Genomic DNA, 14,950 nt, shown 5'->3' with positions numbered 1-14,950 from the left:
GAGTCACTGAAAAAGAGGAAGACCCTCAGTGAGATGGACTGACACAGTAGCTACAACGAAGGACTGGCCCGTGTTTTGTTCTATTGTACACAGGGTTGCTATGAGTCGGAGCCAAACCAATGCCCCCTAACAAAGAAGAATCCAGAACTGAGCCACTTCTCCGGCTTAAAGGAAAGTCTAACTAGCCAAAGTAATCTTGAAACTCCCAGGGTGTGACATGCATATATTTATCTCACTTTCGGTTAGTTTCACTATCAAAAAGACAGTTCTAGACATATTTGCTTTCTTCCTTCCTTCTTACCTGACCCCTATTTCCATCCTACCCTTGGTTTTCAGTTTTCCTGCCCTTCAACACCAGTTTCAAGGTGGTGGTATTTGTTGCATGCTGTTGAGTCGACTCTGACTCATAGCGACCGTGCAGAACAGAGCAGAACTGCCCCCAGGGGGTTTCCTAGGCTGTAATCTTTATGGGAGCAGATCACCAGGTCTCTTCTCTTGAGGAGTCTCTAAGAAGTTGCTGGTGGGTTTGAACTGCGGACCTTTTGATTAGCAGTGGAGTGCTTAACCATTGCACCAAAAAAAAAAAAGCACCCTTAATTTCAAGGTAGGAAAGATAGTTTTTCATCAAACCCCTTTACTATAACTGTATTAATAGAAACAAATAACTAAAAAAAGAAAAAAAAAGGAAGAGAAAAATAAGACAGTTGCTTTCCTCACTTTTCTAAACCAAAAGACAAGCTCAACTAAACTCATCCATATTTTTCTCAACTATGATATTTAAAGGCCACACAGTTGCTGTCAATAAATCCTTGACTCTTACCCTAGTGATAATAATTACAATTACTTAAGGTTCACCTGAGGAATTCCAGTAGGGCTCAGTTAGCTTGAGCCAAAACTAACCAGAACATTCCACATTAGCTACCTCTTGTTTCTTTTTACTCTTGCCCTTTTCCTCGGGCTTCAGAAGGAGGTATCCTTTAAATCCTGCATGATTGGAAGCCAGTCAGTCAAGGCTCCCTGACTTGGGAACCACAGCAGTGCATCTGCCCCATTGGCTCCACAGTTAAGCAGCAGTAGGAGACAGCGAAGTTCTCTCAGGAGAGGGGACAGAGATGGAATAACTAGCTGCTTTCATTAAAAAGGGGCCCTGCTGGCGCAGTGGTTAAGCGTTTGGCTGCTAACCAAAAGACTGGCAGTTCGAATCCACCAGCCACTTCTTGGAAATCCTATGGGGCAGTTCCAGACTGAGCTATAGGGCCACTATGAGTCGGAAGGGACTTGATGGCAACAGGTTTGTTTTGTTTTGTTGGTTTATGTAAAAGAGGTGTGTTGGGGGGTAAGTAGGCTGCCTTTCAACTGTAATAAGTCTGCAAGACCAGAGAAACTGGTTTAACTGAAAAGGCAGGCAGATTGGCCTATCCCTTGAGGCTGGAACTCTCCACTCCAGTCACCCTCTTGGATACTCTATGAGCCCATCTCTGTTGCCATTGGGCAAGCCTCTTACCATGTAGTTTAGGGCTCTGGGAAATGTATTCAAGATCAGTACAAGGCCTTATCTTTTCAATCTGCTTCCACACTGAGGCCTCCAGGGTTTCTCTCTTCTGTTAGAGCCACATCAAGGGACCCAGGGACAGTGTTTCCACACCTTAGGTATGGTCCCCCTGCTCAGCTGCTGCCAGAAGGTTCCTTTGAAGGGTGGCTAAGTCACTCTCCCCTCACCAGCTTCCTCAGATTCGAGCCCCAGTTTTCACACATGTCAGATCTAGGAAAGTGTAAGCACTAAAGTGGGAAAAGGCTTATAAGGCAACCACCTTGTTGCCCTCCTTTTCCCTTTTAAGCTGCTTTCACTGTTGGCCCTTTATCTCCCTCAATCTTCAGCTGAGGATTGATGGTCCCTTCTAGCTTTTTTTTTTTTTCCTAGCTTGGGCTCCCGCAACACCCACCTCCCACATCCCCTCTCCAAGCCACAGAGCCTGCAGCTGCTACTTCCCTTGTCACTTAGGCAGGAGGAGGCCCAGTAGGTGCCCCAAGCCAGCTCCCCTCCCCCTCCTCTGCACTGACCAGGGAACAGCCAGGGCAATTCACAAACAAAGCAAGGGCCCCGCAGACCCTGGGAGAATTACCCAGCAGGGAATCTGGGACTGTCTTCCACACATCTGGACTCAAGGAGGCAGCTGCAGGGGCTTTAGATAAGCACCGCCCAAGCCCCCACACTCTGCCTTTTGACAGGAAACTGACTCCCAAGTCCTGCTTGGAAACCCTTCATAGTGGAAGCATCACAGCCTTTAGACCAAACCAACCCACTCGGATTCCCTTTGGCCATTTCCTGCTTCCTCCCCCATTTAATACCTCCTCCCCTCAATTCCCTGCCCTGTGTTTAGACGTTTCTGAACTGGGCTCGAATTTTTGTGAGGGTCCCTGGCACTCTCAGATTCCTTCTTCTGAATTCTGGCTTTCCGAGCTGGACAGAACACAGTCCCAGGCTGTTCCTAATGAAATGCAGAGATTGAGAGAACCTAATGCTGGGATTATAGACCTTAATTACTTAGGGGAGAAGTCCTTCAGATGTAATGAGCTCTTGTAACCTTAAATCTGCCTAGGATGGTGAATCTGTCAGGGCTATGTCGTGTAAGTGGCATTAGAAGATGGGGAAGGGCCACTTGGATGAAGTTTATTGACCACTATACTCTGAAAGTTCTCTCCGGAGTTTGCAGAGACTGGGGTGTTGTAAAAAGGGGTAGAGGTGAGAGACCCAATAGGTGAAACTTTTAAAAAAAGGCACCCCTTTTTAAATAGAGCAAGAGGCTCTATTCTCACTTCTAACAACACAAAAACAGGATCTCTCTCCCCGCATTCTTCACGCTCAAGTGCTGTGTTGACATGGACAGTGTTAGAAGCAACTGCTGACTCTGTCTATGAAGGTCTTGATCTCCTCTTCATGGGAGGCTACCCAGGCCATCATCCTCCCTCTGTGGTCCTTCTCACCCTCCTGCTTTGCAGGCTGATTTTGGAGAAACTGGTTGCTTTAAGTCTCCTAAACACCATTAAAATGAGCAGGATAATTAAATCTAGTCCTAATTGGGGAAAGGAGAGTTCTTGGTTAATTAATGAGCCAAGCTCCAGCCCAGAGCTGCAAATCTACTCCGGAGCTGCCTGCAAAATCCCAGGCGGGGAAAAGTGCTCCAGTCTCATGAGAAAATTGTCACTTGGCAAAAATAGTTCCTGGTGTTGAGACAAGCGCCAAACACATTCCGATAGCCAGGAGTCATACATAGGTTAATTCCGCAGGTGACATCCATGTGTAAATGAAAGCACTGAGGTGCAGCTCCGCCACTACTGGGACCACACAGTTTAGGGTCACCGCCTCCACCCCCCAAGCAGCCAAAAACCCAAAACCAAACCCACTGCCGTCGAGTCGATTCCGACTCAGCAGCAGGCGCCCCGAAATCCAAAGTCGCTGGTAAGTAGCTGAGTTCACAAACTGCAGCTCCCTCGGCACCCAAGTCAGGACCTCACCGAGGGCGAGAGAGCATTCTGCCCGGGAAACCGTGAATGGAACTCGGACTCAGAGCAAACTCTCTCTCTTTGCCGCCCTCCCATGACCCACCCTATTTCCCTACCCCAGCGGCCTTCCCTCCCTTCCTCCCTCGCGCGCAGCCCTGCCAGTCTTCGGCTAAACTAAGGCACAGACGCCGCCAGCACTCACCTCTGCACGGGAAGCAACAGCAGCACTTAGCAAAGAGCCACCCCAAAGAAGGACATCGGGTGTAAGCCCGGTCGCCGCCCTTCATGCTGCCCCGCGGCCCCAGCGCTCCCGCATGGCACGGGGCGCCAGCCAGGGGGTGAGAGCGCCCAGGAGAGGAAACTTCAGCGCCGCGCTCGGGAGCCCACTCCCTCTCTCGGTCCCTGCTGTCCTCTCCGCACCGCGCGCACCGCCGCTGCGCCGACTTCCAGGGAGCCCGAGCCACCTTGGGGAGGAGGGGAGGGCCCGGGCAGGGAGGGAGGGCCTAAGGGGCGGAGTTCCGAGGTCCAGCTGTTTGTTGGAGTCGCTGCCAGCAGCGGGGCACAGAGCCTTACGCAACACCGCCCTTGGCTGTGGGCATGGTGGTACACAAAACCCCTGACACAAAACAGGTACTCCCCTTTATGTACAACGTCCTCCCCCTCAAGAGCCACTATAATCAGTTTGGGCTTAAAATATACAACCAGGTAAGGCCAAAGAGGTAGGAGATGAACAGATTTAGAAGGTTCAAGACTCAATAATCCTTTTCTCGCCAAAAGGTTCGCCCTCTTCTTCCCCTCAGCCTCCAAACACAGCCAGCCTCCTCTGTATCGAAAACACCTCCACCTAACTTTTCTTTCCTTCTTTTTAATGCTTAATACTAATAGTGATAAGACTGCCTCACTTCTAGGAAATAGAATGTAAGGTCAATTGCCTCCATGAACAACTGCCTCTTTTTTCACGAGACCAGAGAACTAGATCATGCCCAGCTATCATTACTAGCGCAGTGGTTAAGAGCTACAGCTGCTAACCAAAAGTTTGGCAGTTCAAATCCACCAGCTGCTCCTTGGAAACACTATGGGGCAATTCTGCTCTGTCCCTATATGGTCACTATGACCTGGAATCAACTCTGTGGCAATGGGTAACATTACTGAACATCTTGATCAAAGAGTCTATAGAAGACTTTATCAAAAGGGGGAGAAATGTCAAACAGAATTTAAAATTCTCAAGGAATCTAGGCTTTCTGGAGCCATTGAAGCTGGCTGGACCCCCAAAACTATTGCCTGGAGATAATCTTTAAACTTTAAATAAAAAAAAAAAATCCCCTGAAGTCTTCTTAAAAACCTCACAATAAAAAAAAAAAAATCACAATAGCTTAGCTTAATTAGTAAAGAATGTCTGCCTTGAGCATTATGCTCTCTTAAAGAACTATCTATACGGAATCAAACTGACGAAAGCAACTAGAATGGTAGCATAGGAAGTTTAGGTGGCAGTGACTTTATGTTAATGGGGAGGAACAATTTGGAAAAGGAGGGTGACAATGGCTGTACAACTTGAAGAATGTAATCAACGTCACTAAGTGTTCACGTAGAAATTGTTGAATCGGTGTATGTTTTACTGTGTATATTTTCAACAACAGCAAAAAGTCCTTACTTCTTTATTGGCTCTCTGGCTGTAAGGATGTACAAAAACACTCTGAATGTGAACTCATAAAACCAGGGTTCAAAGCTCAGTTTTGCAGCTTCTTAGCTGTTTGACCTTAAACAAGTCACTTCACCTTTTTGATCATCAGCTTCTTCATTAAGGAAAAAGAATTCCTATGTTCCAGGAGCCCTATTAAAAGACATCCAGGGAAGTACCCATTTTCTAGTTGAATGAACACCTACAGAGAAACTCCAAATATCTTACTTATGGTGGATGACTTCTACTAATTATCCTGCAAACATACCAGTTGATTCATCATTCCGTTCTTATATCGCCATCCTTTTCTTCCCTCTCTCTTTATCTAAGTCTTTTTTATATTTCAATGCCATGTTCATATCCCACACCTTCCCTGAAGCCCACCTGGACCACAGCAACTGGACTCTACCATGAACCAGCGTGAATGTCACTCAGAGGGCACCTGTCTCCTTCCCTTGTGTACAGACTGAGGAAAAAGGACCTGCTGGAAACAGGTAACACTCATAAAGTAGAGGCGGCCCATTCATCAGACAAAAGGGAAGTTTGTGAAAGGAATAAAAACCAGAAACTTGATCGCCCAGGTATACAATTCCCACTGGAAAAAAGACAGCCAAGGGAGAGGGGGCGTTATCAAAATTTGGGACTTCCCTGCTTGAATCATGTATTGATTTGTGTCTTATTTATCTATGTGTCTCATTGTCTACCACATGCTTGGCATACAATAGATGGTTAGTAAATGATAGTAGCACGACCTAATGAGTAACAATAAACCAAAAAAACCCAAACTGATTCTTGTGCAGTAGAATTCCAGCTTAAAGCGATCCAACAGGACAAAGGAGAATTGCCCCATGCGGTTTCCAAGGCTGTAAATCTTTTACAGAAGCAGCAGACTGCTGCATCTTTCTCCCATGGACCGGCTGGTGGGTTTGAACTGCCGACCTTTCGGTTAGCAGCCAAGTGCTTAACCACTGTGCCACCAGGGCTCCTTTGAGTCACGATAGCTAACATTTATTGAGTGTTTACTACGTGCCAAGCAGTTTCCTAGGTACTCTCCATAACTTAACTCACGTATCCTCATAAAAAACCTCATAAGGTAGGGTCCTCTTTTACATTTGAGAAAATTAAATGAATAAACGATAAAGAGGCTTTGATGGTTTAACTCCAAAAGAAACTTCAAGAAGCTTCACCTCTATAAGAATAGCAAAACCTGAAGTCAAAATCTAGCTTCTACTTCTACCACTGCCATTTCCCTGTCGTTCTCTCCTGGCACAAAGTACATAAGAATCTCATTGTCCAGGAGGAAATGTGCCACTGGTGCTCTTTCTAACACACACCAACAGAGCAATCAAAGTTCAAGTTGTTCATGAGGTCTACACCCAGATGTCTGATTCACTGGCCGTCCTGACTACCACCCAGTCTCACCTGGTCAGCTTACATTACTGCATGATCACCAGTCCTCACACAGACATCCCGCTTCTCCTGACCTGTGGCAACTAGTACTATTGTCTAGTTCTCTCTTCCGTAGTTCCAAAGCCATTACCCATTTTGGTGTTCTTGCTAGCCCAGATCAGAAAATGTCCCAGGTCCTCAGCCCTTCTAAAAGTTAACTTGAACGCTCAATGAGATGGACTGCCACAGTGGCTGCAACACTGGGCTCCAGCAAAACAATTGTGGGGATGGGGCAGGACCGGGCAGTATTTCGTTCTGTTGTACCCAGCGTCACTATGAGTCGGAACTGATTCAATGGACCTAACAACAACAACAACAATAAGTAAGCTGTAAATTACACTGACACTTGGAGACAGACATGTGATATTGAGAGGGGATTTCTGAGGCACACACATCATAGTCACAGTTATGTAAGTTGATGTGGTCACCCCAGGAAAATGGAGAAGAAAAAAGAGAAGGCAGATAAGGAACTTCCGGAAACACCAGCAGGTAAAGAAGACAAAGTGGAAGATATTACCGAACACTCAGACTACAAAGACGAGAACTAGAGAAGATGCGAGAAAAGCAAATTGTGAAAGACGTATAAGTGGAGAAGAGGCTTAAAGGTGAAGAACGCAAGGAAATAATCCACATGATGGAAAGAGGAAAGCTCAGTGAGAACTGAAAAGAAGAAAGTGGATTTGGTAGCTGTGTGGCAGCCCTGAAAAAGTCGTTTCTCTAAAGTAATGGTACAGTGGATTAAGGATAAAGTGGGGTCTATTATAATTTTAAACAGGAACTAAATGGTGATAAAAGGATGTAAAAATAAGTAAAGAGAAGTTAACTTTATTTGCTTGTGATGCACGGCATGGGTCCTGTGGTATAACAGTCCATTTGGACTGCTCACCCAATCCACCTCTTTTGACATTTTCGGGGCATGCTCATAGGAATCTAGAGGTAATTCAAAACAATCAGTGCCCCCCCCCCTTTTTTTTTTTACTTAAATCTTCTTTCTAAGCCTCTATGTTCAAGTGACGGTGGACCACCCTTTTGTCACATGTTCTTTACCAGAGGCAGATGAAAATGAAACTTCAGACGGGACATAAAGTAGAACTTTCTGTTTCATGTGAAAAATCAGGAACAAAGATGTAGTCACCAGTGACCAGAAATGCTTGAGATTAGAGAGAGAAGACACAACATGTACACTGCATCTATATTTAATTTGAACTCTAAATATATTTTTAAAATTGTACATTGTCCATGTGGTTAATTACTCCCAGATGATATGTGTTATTTTCATAATAACGTCTGTAGAAAAACTGTCACTGTATTATGTGTAGCCATCTCTTCTCCTAATTACCTCAATTTACAGTGGCCTAACCATTGCTCCATTGCTGGCCCTGTGGGCACCACCATTCACTGGTGTCTAATGACTAAGGCACCGCTGAGCTCATCCTGAATGTTTTCTTCTCCCTTCCTGATCTGGGTACCCTGTATTTCTTTTTTCTTTCCTAATTGCACTGGCTAGAACTTCTAGTACAATACAGAACAGCAGTGGTGAGACCAGGCATCTTTGTCTTGTTACTGATCTTAAGGGAAAGCTCTCAGCCTTACTCCACTGAGTCTGATGTTAGAAGTGGGCTTTTCATAAATGCCCTTTATTAGATTGAGGAATTTCTCTTCTATTCCTAGCTTGTTGAGTGTTTTTATCATGAAAGAGTGTTGGGTTTTGTCAAATGCCTTCTTTGCATTGCTCGAGATGGTCATGTGGTTCTTTTCCTTTGTTTTATTAATGTGGTGTATTATATTGATTGATTTTCTTATGTGGAGCAACCCTTGTATTCCTGGGATAAATTCCACTTGATCATGGGACATTATTCTTCTAATATGCTTTCAGATTCAGTTTGCTAGTATTTTGTTGAAGGTTTTCACAGTTCTATTCACAAGGGATATTTGTGGTTTTATATCCTTGTGGTGACTTTGTTTGGCTTTGGTATCAGAGTAACGCTAGCCTCACTGGATGAGTTAGGATGTGTTCCCCCCTCTTCTAAATTCTGGAAAGTTAAGAAAGATTGGGGTCACTTCTTTAAATGTTTGGTAGAATTCTCTAGTGAAGCCATCTGGTCCAGGACATCTTTTTTTAAGAGGTTATCCTGTATGTTTTCAACTACCGCAACTCCTCTACACTTGCCCACCTTACACCCATCTGCCTCTTTCATCCTCAAGAAAGTTAAGCCCTAGCTTATCTTGTCAATCACTCTCTTTTTCTTCAGGAAGGAAGGATCACCAATCACCATCTGGTCTGAACCAGGTGTGGGACATTGTGGACCAGACAATATTGATGAAGACTGGGATTTCACAGAAGACCCTATTCTCCCCAGAGAAGCCAGCATTCATATCCTTCTGTGGGACGGAACGATGGAGTCATTGCTGCAGGGACGGATTCCTGGAGATTTGTGCTGGGCAGCCGACTGAGCTGGCCTGAGCTCAGGAGGAGAGGAGCTATTTATCAAAGTGAAAGATGACGGCAGCTGGACTTGCTAAAAACAAACCACTCCAGGTTTCATCCATTTCCAAAAATGTTTACCTCTAAGTAGGTCAAAGAGGTTCTCAAAGTAGGGCAGTCAGAAGTGCCAGTCCATCACTTTGACTGAGTTCCAATTTAGGAAGGCCGATGATTGCTAAGTGTCCACTACACTTTTTTTTTTTTAATTAACTTTTATTGAGCTTCAAGTGAACGTTTACCCACTACACTTTTAAGTGTAGTGTCCACTGCTATTTAAATTCCAACAGCCAGTGCCATCTTCCCTCCCACAGTCCGAAGGAGAAGCTGTAGCAGCATGTAGCTTCACCTGGTACTCTGAATGCAAAGTGGACTTTATCTTAATGTAACTCAGGCCGGTTTGGTAAAGGTTTCCAATAACAGGAGGGAGGAGGAAGATACTGACCATCCTCATATTTCTGAGTTTGCAATCATTCCCAATAAATGAGAGGTTAGCCCATGTGTCCCTGGAGAAAACATCCCCAGAAAGAAGATTTCAAAGACTTCCTCAGTCAAAACTCCTAGCATCAGAAAATTATTTCCTATTTCCAACATTGGGGCCCCTACCAATGCCTAAGCCAGTTTCCTCTATCAGTTCTTAGAGAATGGAGAATACAGGGGGGCCTGGCCCTTTACATGAACTCTGCAGGGGTTCTTGGTGGATGGTCCTTCCTTCCTTCCTTTTCATTCGTTTGTTCCTTCCTTCCTCCCTCTCTCCCTCCCTCCTGTCCTTCCTTTTTCCCTCCCTCCCTCCCTCACTTCCTTCCTTCCATCCTTCCTCTCTCTTGCTCTACAAATACTGAGAACTTATTATGTGCCAGCCACTGCTCTAGCGCAGTGAACAAGAGACAAGCTTCCTGCTCTTGTGGAGAAACTGGGGAGTGATGGCGGGAGGAAGAGACAATAAACATGAACAAATATATCAGGTAGTGATAAATGCAATGAAGAAGAATAAAGCAGGGAAGGGGGTATAAAGTATGATGGGAGAGGGTGGGAGCCAGAAGACCTCTAATCAGGCGACATTTGAGCAGAGACACAAAGGAAGTCTGGCAGCAAACCATCCCAGTACCTGGGGATCTGGGGCGTTGCAGGCAGAGGGAATAATAGGTGTGAGCCCTGAGGTGGGAGTGTACATGGCTTAATTGGTGAACAGCTCAGCCAGGCAGGCTGGTCAGGAGGGTAACGGGAAGTGGTAGGCAGAATAACACCCCCCAAAGTTGTCCATGTCCTAATCTCTGAACCTGTAAAAATGTGACCTTATGTGGCAAAAGGGACTTTACAGATGTGATTAAAGATCTCGAGATGGGGAGATTATCCTGGATTATCAGGGTGTATCCAATCACATGCAGCTTTAAAAGTACAGTCTTTCCTGGCTGTGATCAGAGGGAGACATGGCAACGAAAGAAGGGCCAGAGAGATGTGACATTCCTGACTTTGAAGATGGAGGAAGAGAGCCATGAGCCAAGGAATGCAGGTGGCCTCTAGAATCCAGAAAAGGCAGGGAATCTGGAAAGATTCTCCCCCAGAGCTTCCAGAAAGGAATGCAGCCCTACCAACACCTTGATTTTAGCCCGCTGAGGCCCTTGTTGGACTTCTAATCTTCAGAACTGTAAGACAATAGATCTATGCGCTTTCAAGCCACTAAATGTGTGGTAACTTGTAACAGCAGCCACAGGCAATTCATACATCGGCGATCAAGTCAGAGGAAAGGCTGCAGGCCAGGTCTTGGAAGGCCTCCTCACAGGCCACAGAACGGACTTTGTTTTTACTTGAAGTGAGACGGGAGCCATCAGGACGTTCTGAGCTGAAGAGGCCTCCTCCCTGCAGCTGGAAGCCATCCACGGACATTTGTACTTCCTGTGGCCTATGGGGCCACGTGGGAAGTAAGGCAAGTGGGCACGATGTCAAAATCCGCATTCTTGGCTGGGGCTGGCGGATGATGGTGGGGTAACTAGAGAACTCAGTCCCATCAAAACAGCAAGAAGAGCAGGCTGTTCAAGGACTGGGCTGCCTCTTGCTCCTAGAGGGCAGAGAGCTGGCATTAAATGTGACAGTAGTTGAAATCTGAAAGAATTCCCATGCATGTTTGCATGGTCCTGGGTGAGGGGCAGTTGTTCTCAAGGTGCAAGGGACACAGGGGAGGCCAGTGAAGAGGTGGCAGGAAGGTCCTGCCCACTCTGCCCTGCCAGGCAGCATCAGAACCCTGCTCCTGAAGGCTCCTCAGGCTGTGGCCTGGGAGGGCTTCTCCTCAAGGCTTCTAAGGCCCTCCCACCTCTGACTTTGCCTGAGCAGGTAGGGTGGGCAATCTCCAGCAGGACAGATCACACCACTCCTTCTCTTCTCCCTAAAGCACATTTGTTGCACATCATTCCTGGGACCCTTTGTTCTTTTGGGAGGAAAGTGGTTCCAGGGTAGCTGGCTCTGAGTAAGAGAAAATCACAGTCTTCTATTTGGGAAGGAGTCCCTGAGTGGTCCAAAGGGTTAACGCACATGGTTGCTAACTGAAAGGTTGGAGGTTTGAGTCCACCCAGGGGTGCCTAGGGGCCCTGGTGGCACAGTGCTTAAGGGTTTGGCTGCTAACCAAAAGGCTGGCAGTTCAAATCCACCAAATGCTCCTTGGAAACCCTATGGGGCAGTTCTACTCTGTCCAATAGGGTCTCTATGAGTCAGAATCTGCTCAACAGCAACGGGTTAGTGGTGCCTATGAAGAAACACCTAGTGATCTACTTTGGAAAAATTGGCCATGAAAACCCTATGCAGCAGCTCTACTTTAACACATATGGGGTCACCACGAGTCAAAAATTGACTCAATGGCGATTGTTTTGTTGTTGTTTTTCTTCTATTGGGAAGCCTTCTGTTTGCTGGGGTGACTTCCTCTCTATCCTCTCCTTAGAAAGCACAATCAGTGGGAGTCTTCTCTGGGATTTGAATCCCAAGGCTCTCATTATAGTTCTGAGCTCCATCAGCTGGGTCATGAGCCTCCAAAACGCAAGGATAACATTCATGCCTACCCTCCTTCTCCCCTGGACAATCGGGGCATCATTATGACACAGGTTTCACACATTTACAGTGGGTGCCCGGAGGCAGGAAAACAGGCTGTTGAAACAGACATTTGGCATGAGCTAGTTACAAAAGGAATGGGGCAACCTCTCTGCAGATGGCCCCAGAGGTCACTTATTTCACGTTACAGCATGTGTCCTTCTCCTGCTTCAGTTCTGCTTAGGGACAGCGTCATACTGAGGTGTCCTTACAGGAGAATGTGGCCTGGCCTGACATTTCTTTTCTATTTGAGGCTTCAATTCTAAGCCCTTTGATGTCCTAAATAATATCTGATGGATGGTGGCTGCAGGTAGGACGCCACATCTCCACAGAACAAAGGAGGCTGGGGCACACTTTCCTCGCCGCTCCCTTAGTACTAAAAAGAAAAGGAAGAGTGTGGATTGGATGGCACCCAAGTCTCCTTTCTGAAACTGCATCTTGGACTCCCAGGTACCCCTATTGAGCCATTTCTGGCCCATCCTAACATAGGTAAGTGGGAGAAATTCAATTGAAAACGAAATGAGAAAGGTAATTTTCACAAAGCTTCCCTTGTCCTTCTCTTCTTTGAATTGAAGGGTAACACCCCCATACCCACCCCCAAGACTCCAAGTCTCAGCACAGGCCTCCATCACTTAGCTCAGCCCATCTCTATGGTGTGTTCTGAATGTTACCTTCAGTGACCAAAGCTAATCACTGAAAGAGAACCACAGGTCATGGAAATGTGCCAGAGGGGCAAGACTGAGAATAAGTTGCTTCAGCTCGTGTGTATCAGAGATGATCTCAAGCCTCTGAATAAAAGGCAAAAGAAAGTAAGAAGAGATGAATAAGCGCTTCTTTCTTGCAAAATCGTAGCGCCAGATGGACCTGCAGTTGGTGGCCAGTGGTAAGGGCCCAAGGTGGACTACAGATAGACACTGAGGGAAGGAGAAGGGTCCTGACTGGAGATACTGTCAGGGCCTCTGTAAAACCTATGGATGAAACTAGAAACAGAACCTCAACCCCTTGGACAGTCCTGGACCAGAGTTAAGCTGGAAACACCCTAGACTTGGCCCTATAGAGGTATCAGAACTGGGGCAAAGGGAAGGTAGGAAAATTAACATTATCTGGTGGCCTCAAGTGGCATGCCTGGGCTGGGAAGTCTAACTCAGGGGAGGTCAGCTCAATTACCCCATTTTATGAATTTCAAGTACCTTGCCCAAGGTCACTAGCTAGTAAATGGCTGAGCTAGGATTCAGACTAAGGTCTTCTACCACAAGGCTCTAGTTACTCCGCACATCTTGTCATCTGTTCTTCTTTTTTTATTGTGGTAAAAAATACATATAGCAAAACATTTGCAATTCAACCATTTTTACATATAAAATCCGGTGACATTGGTTATGTTCATTATGTTGTGCATATTTCAACACCATTAACAGAACCTCAGTGGTCCCTAAGCTAGAGCACCCCCTCTCCCCATTCCCTCCCATTCCTGGTAACCGCTAATAAGCTTTGTTCTCTATTATTTAAATTTTTTTTTCTATACATTTGCCTATTTGATTTAAGTAGGATCACATAATATTTGTCCTTTCATGACTGACTAACTTCACTCAGCATAATGTTTTCAGGGTTCTTCCATGTTATAGCATGTATCAGGACTTGATTTTTCATTATGGCTAAATAATATTTTACTGTATGTATGTACCACATTTTGTTCATCCATTCATCTGTTGATGGACATTTAGGTTGTTTCCACCTTTTGGCTATTGTGAATTCATCTCTTTGGCGTAGTGGCTAAGTGCTACGGCTGCTAACCAAGAGGTCAGCAGTTTGAATCCACCAGGCGCTCCTTGGAAACTCTATGGGGCAGTTCTACTCTGTCCTACAGGGTCGCTCTGAGTCGGAATCGACTTGAAGACAGTGGGTTTGGTTTGGTTTGGTTTTATGGCTTACTGCATACATTGTTGTAAAGCCTCAGGCACTGTACCCAGCTCATTTTTGTTTTCTTCTAAACAATTAACCTGTATACATAACAATAAGGCTGATTTTACAGTTTAAAAGTCACTTTTACTTAACACTGCCACTCTTAAGCCTCCCAGAAACCCTGAGAGACAGGTATTTTTAACAGCTTCCCCTTGCAGTACAGTGGTTAAGAGCTTGGCTGCTAACCAAAAGATCAGCAGTTCAAAGTGACCAGCTGCTCCTTGGAAACTCTATGGGGCAGTTGTACTCTGTCCTATAGGGTCACTATGAGTTGGAATCAACTTGATGGCAATGGGTTTGGTTTTTTTGGTTTCCCCTTGCATGGATGTGAAAACTAAGGCCTAAGAAGATTAATTGACTTTCCAGTGGAAATAAGTGGCTTCTCATCTCACATCTTGTCCTCTCCCCAGACCATCTGACTCCCTAAGAACCAAACCTTCCCCTGCTTTCACAAAGATTTACGAGTACTCTTCTGGGAAAGGACAGGTTGACTGTGTAACACTGAACCATTTGAAATTGCTGATACTCAACCCTTTTTGACTACAACAATGGCAATTTCATGTGGATCAACCTAATACATTGAACCTTGAAATAAAGATATTTATTTTATGCTTGTATGGATTAAACACAGGATGCTCAGGGTACCAAAGGTGCTTCCCCGATGTGCACAGGAAAAAAAAAGATGCATTTTTAGGACTCGAAGAGATCCTACAGGTAATTCAGGAAGACATAGATTTAAGGTAATAAAAATATTGTTTTAGAAGAACCAAAAACTCAAAAACCAAACCTGTTGCTGTCAA

At 45.6% G+C, this 14,950-nt stretch overlaps 1 protein-coding gene across 9 annotated transcripts in view; it reads right to left on the bottom strand.

Annotated features, from left to right (window-relative positions):
- Window positions 1-14,950, bottom strand: part of KALRN (kalirin RhoGEF kinase) — a 769,081-nt gene that overhangs the window by 134,850 nt on the left and 619,281 nt on the right. For 2 of the 9 annotated variants that reach the window (XM_064292059.1, XM_064292111.1), the window contains exon 1: window positions 3,707-3,899. The exons of 2 other annotated variants lie outside the window; for them this stretch is intronic. In XM_064292059.1, the coding sequence (XP_064148129.1) occupies window positions 3,707-3,791 (85 nt within the window). In that variant the 5' untranslated portion in view covers window positions 3,792-3,899. Of the gene's footprint in view, window positions 1-3,706; window positions 3,900-14,950 lie in introns of those variants that run through there. 5 more of the 9 variants (XM_064291862.1, XM_064291888.1, XM_064292179.1 and 2 more) reach the window with 4 other exon arrangements.

The sequence above is a fragment of the Loxodonta africana genome, chromosome 1, assembly GCF_030014295.1.
Source record: "Loxodonta africana isolate mLoxAfr1 chromosome 1, mLoxAfr1.hap2, whole genome shotgun sequence".
NCBI classification, from domain to species: Eukaryota; Metazoa; Chordata; class Mammalia; order Proboscidea; family Elephantidae; genus Loxodonta; species Loxodonta africana.
The sequence above is the reverse complement of the archived record's forward strand: the minus strand, read 5'-3'. Positions and strand labels throughout refer to the sequence as shown.